General features: G+C 41.7%; 1 protein-coding gene across 1 annotated transcript in view; it reads left to right on the top strand.

The window, feature by feature from the left end:
- The window catches only part of six3a (SIX homeobox 3a), a 10,392-nt gene extending 10,115 nt beyond the window's left edge, over positions 1–277 (top strand). The window contains exon 3 of the mRNA XM_008429003.2: positions 100–277. Within this exon, the coding sequence (XP_008427225.1) occupies positions 100–277 (178 nt within the window). The remainder of the gene's footprint in view (positions 1–99) is intronic.
- The last annotated feature ends 4,592 nt before the right edge of the window (positions 278–4,869 follow it).

The raw sequence follows: 4,869 nt of genomic DNA, 5'->3' as shown, positions 1-4,869 counted from the left end.
TATTGCATTAAAGGCTTTAGCATGCATCACAGTGTGTGTGTGACAGCTCTTTTATGAAAAGCTTGCCTCATTTCCGAACCTCTGTGCGCCTAACAAAAGGTCGGGGACTGACCGAGGTCCGGGTGTCCTTATCAATTTAACCTCCATTTACAAACCGATAGGATGGTTCACCCCGAGCGCCAGCAGCCTCTCCTCCACAGGCAGCGGAGGTCATCAGACCGGAGCGAAGACCAAACGCGCTCTTCGACTGCCATCTAGAGGACGCAAGTGGAATTAGAGGGAGGGTCGCTTGAAAAGCGGTGCACCTTTCTGTCAGGGGTCAGCGGAATTAGCAGGTCCACATTTGCAGGTGTAAATAGAGTTGAAAGACCAGATTGTGGCAATCCAACAAACAAACCAGAAGTGGATCTGTACCTCACAAATCCAAACTATGATCCAACTGAAACAGTCTTAAAGCTTTTCTATTCTCTGTGTTCTTTACAAGCACAGACCTCCGAACACAACAGGGACGTCAGACGGCCAGCGAAGTCGTTCTGGCAGCACATGCACATTTATACTTTATACTCACTTGCAGGAGTAAATTGGAGGGTATGGAAGGGAATATCTATTAAAGTTTCATCACATGAAAGTCAAATGATGTCGGCACGGTGAAACAGCTTCCCGATTTAGTGCAAGATCAAGGAGAGTGAAATGGAACCCTGGATCCGTGGTTAATTTTTCAAAACTGATATCCAGTTTTTGCAGTGTCCGCCAAGGAGCAAAGCGACTGACAGCCGTGTGTGTGTGTGTACGTGAGAGAGAGAGAGAGAGAGAGAGAGAGAGAGAGAGAGAGAGAGAGAGAGAGAGAGAGAGAGATGGTAGTGGTAGCAGTGACCTAGGGGGGTGTTGCTAATGGTTTCTGCTGGAGCTCGGCCTTTTAGAGGTTTAACTCCTCTGTTGTGGAGAGCAGTGGCAGAGGGGAGGAGAAGGACAGAGAGCAGGCAATGGAGAAGGTTTGCTGTAAATGGACAGTAAAATGCTCGAGGCGACTCGGCCCGAATCCACCATTAAAGGAAGGGGGAGGTCATAGTAGCAGGTTACCTTCCATGCGCGGTTACTTTTGTGCTTCTCCATTTCGCACTCACTCTCGTGTCCTTAAGCAGCTTTAGCTTGATTTTAGACTCTCGTGCGTGTGTGTGCAGGTGATCCTTTATCTCGGGTCACTGGAGTCGATTTGTAAGTTTAAGGATTTAGAAGGGGGTGAATCTGATATGAGTGGATGCGCAGCACCTCGCTAGAAGTTCACGTAAATGTCTGATATTGAGATTGTATGCAAGAGACCAACATAAAGAAGCTTCTAACATAAACACAAATCTGAAAAGCACGACCTGCATGTTTGCGTTTACCCGCTTTTTTCATTCAGACAACAAAGGCTTGACCGTCTGTCTTTGCAGATGTAACTCAAAGACAGTTTGTCTTGACAGAAAGCAAAACTCTTCAAGATTTGCTATATATCAGGGGAGTCAAATTCATTTTTGTTCTGGGCCCACATCAAGAAAAAGATCGTCCTCCAGGGATGCGTTGACAAAACGCATTATTAAACAAACTGTTAAAGTATTACAGCTTTCTCTGCATTTGATGAGTACTTTTTGAAACTGAACCATATTTAAGCTTCTTTTTACATTGATGTTATACCAGTAAAAACAGGTTTGATCTGTTTTGACTGATAAAATAATGATTAAGCACAAAACGGATGGATTATACAACAATGAAACCACTTCAAAATGCTCCATGCTGCGGTTAGGATATATTTTTGAATAAAACTGTGCAGATATCTGAGAATACAAAATGGTGTAAATCACTTTGGAGTCGTTTCACATAGTCCGGAAAAAGGCATGTAGTTGAATGTGTGCCATAAAAGCTGCTGGAAGATCCCTGCTGGTAAGAAGGATTTCAGGACAGCACCAGTGTTGTTCATGCCATATGGATTTGGACTTAGTCTGATTATTCTCCAGTTGCAATCGTTTGTGTATTATTGCTATTGCCTATTTTTTTTAGTCGTAAATCTTTTTTTTTTTTACCCACAAATTTACTATCGCCTCTATTTTCTTTTTTCAACCATACCTTATGTCTTGTTAGTCTTGTTAGTCTTGTTAGTCAAGTCTTCCATCAACTAGCTAACAAGTTGATGGAAGAATTGGATTTATTTTGGCTTAAATACAAAATGCTTGCTATATTTCAGACTTCTACTGGTGGAAAGAAAAATAATAAATCCCCAAACACTATGTACTGATTTTCTTCCACTTCAAACCAAGATGCAACTTTTTCTTGGTCTACTACGACGCAATGAAGTCAATGAACAGACATCAGGAAAAAAGAATACTGAACATGGATGTCTTGAACGTGCCTATTTAAACAAAGTTGACTGCAATATGAATAATTTTACATTGAGCTGCATTCTGTGTGTTTTTGTCTAGTTTTTTTTTTCTTCTTCTTCTTCCTTCGCCTTCCACCTTGAACATTCATTCACCCCTTTGATTCATCTAATAGGTTTTGCTTGTCCGTGCTCCTCTTAGATGGAGGTTAACCATCTGGAAAGCAGAAACCTTCATCCAATTTTTTTTCAAATTCGCCGCTTACTATTTAATGTCTATTAGAGCATCTGAACGTAACATGCTCGGTGCTGGTTAGCAACCAGCTCAGGACTCCAGAGGCCCGCAGCTGAGTCTAGCGCTTTTGTCCGACCACTTGTTTTATTTTTAATAGATTCCTGTACATGAGTCGGATGTCTGAAGCTGCCCTGTTTAAAAGAAACGGCCTCTGTCCCGAGCTGGCCTCACCGACGCATGCATTATTGACGCAGATGCCGACCTTGTCCTCTGCACTCCTTCTAAGTCAGCCCGGTTCAGAGGAAGTCAGCAGCTGTGCGAGAGAGAAAGCGAGAGAGAGAGAGAGTGCAGAGCGAAGAGTTGAGAGAGCAGATCGACGTCTTTTGAAGAAAGCTGAGGATGACAGGACGGGCAGAAAACAGACCGCGTTGGCAGGAATGAATCAAAACCTCACATCGTTACTGAATAGATAGCAAATTACGGTGAGTGATTGATTGGGGAAGATGAAAACCGCACAAAATATAATTCAATTAATAAATCACATTAATAGGGTGTTTTCTGGGTTTTAATGTGAGCAGTCAAGGAGAGGTTGAGAGCTGTGTCAGTGGTCAATTGGCTTAACTCTTGTTGTCTGTTCTTAGTGTGACTGTGTCAGCAGGCAATGTGCAAATGTGCTCTCTTTTGATTTCCATCTTGGAATCCTCTCCAGCACGGTGGCGACCTGTAAGGCAAAGAGATGTGAGTGTGGGCCGTGTTTGTTCTGGGATTTAGCACCTCCTCACACACGCACGCAGAACACCAGCCTGTTGTGTGTGCGTGTGCGTGTGTGTGTGTGTGTGTGTGTGTGTGTGTGTGTGTGAGTGTGTGTGTGTGAATGCAGTTTGAACATCTTAAACCTGTATCGTCCTGTTCCCCCCTCTTTTTTGACCTTTTCCTGCATTTGTAAGTTTTTACTAATTCAAGTAAGAGACCGTTAATGCTACACTGCCATCTAGTGATCCTCCTCCACAATGAAGATATTTTACACAGAGAACAAATTTAACACACAGTTAAATTTTGAAGCTCTCAGTTGAAACGAGGGTCACTATTTTTTACTCTAACAATTTGTGCATAAGACTGACATTATGCTGTCATAAATATGACACTTGTTATGAACACGCAAGAGTCTTTATGAATGTTTATGACTGCTGTCATGAAGCCGTTTGGTAAATGACACTTTTAATGCAAAGTTGCATTAAAAGTCTATTAAAAGTGTCAACTTTGCATTAAACATGACTTTTTTTTTTTACCAAATGACGCTTCATGACAACAGTCATGAAGGTTTCCATAAGTACTACATGATACACAATGTTGTCGATATTCTGCTAACGTCAAAAAGACGCAATTTCTCAGTTGCACTGTTTCCATGGAATAAGAAACGCAATTAAAATCACGCACGAATAAGTTTGTTCACACAATCAGTCATTAAAAAACAACATGCGTTACCATCATACTACCTCTTCCTGTCGTCTTCTTCGTCTTTTCCTCCAGTAGGAGCTTCCGGTTGTTGGTCATGTGACTCATTTGATGCTAAAAAAAATTGCTTCCATTGCAGTTTTGCGAAATGCACTAATTTCGATATTGCGATAGATCCCCCAAATCCTAGTTCAAAAACTTTTTATTGAAAAATTCCTCCAGTACTGTAAAAGAGTTAATGCACATTATCACAAAAGCTTGATTTTAGTTGTTAGGTTTGGGGCAATCACTTTTTCCACACAAATCCATGTAGGGTTTTTATTTTCTCTCCCTAAATAATAAACACCTTCGTTTAAAAAAAAACTCAATTTTGAGTTTTAATTCTATCGTCTCTGACTAATATTTAAATTGATCTGTTTGCACGTTTTTTGACCGAAATGCAGAAAACATGCAAAAAAGAAGGGAACTCAGGAAGCGACCAAGCCCTTTTCACAACACAGTACAAGCAAAAACAACCACATAAGTCCGTGACTTAAACGAATAATGAGTTTAAACGGTGTTCACAGTAAGTTGGAAACAGGTTTCGAAGCAGAAATCTCCCGTTCCTGTTCATACACTGTACGTAAGTATCTTGCTTCTAGTGTCTGTTTAATAAAACTGATGCCCCGCCATGTCCACAAGGGGTCACTCTGAGTTCCTCTATTTGAGGCCAAACAACAGAAAGGGTGCAACTCGTTGAGCTTTCGCAGCATTTTGCGTTGCCGCTGGCGTCCTCAGCCCCAAGAACCGCTCCAGGGTCGAGTGAGGAGTGGAGCAAATGACACAA

The sequence above is a fragment of the Poecilia reticulata genome, linkage group LG15 (assembly GCF_000633615.1).
Source record: "Poecilia reticulata strain Guanapo linkage group LG15, Guppy_female_1.0+MT, whole genome shotgun sequence".
Classification (NCBI taxonomy): Eukaryota; Metazoa; Chordata; class Actinopteri; order Cyprinodontiformes; family Poeciliidae; genus Poecilia; species Poecilia reticulata.
The sequence above is the reverse complement of the archived record's forward strand: the minus strand, read 5'-3'. Positions and strand labels throughout refer to the sequence as shown.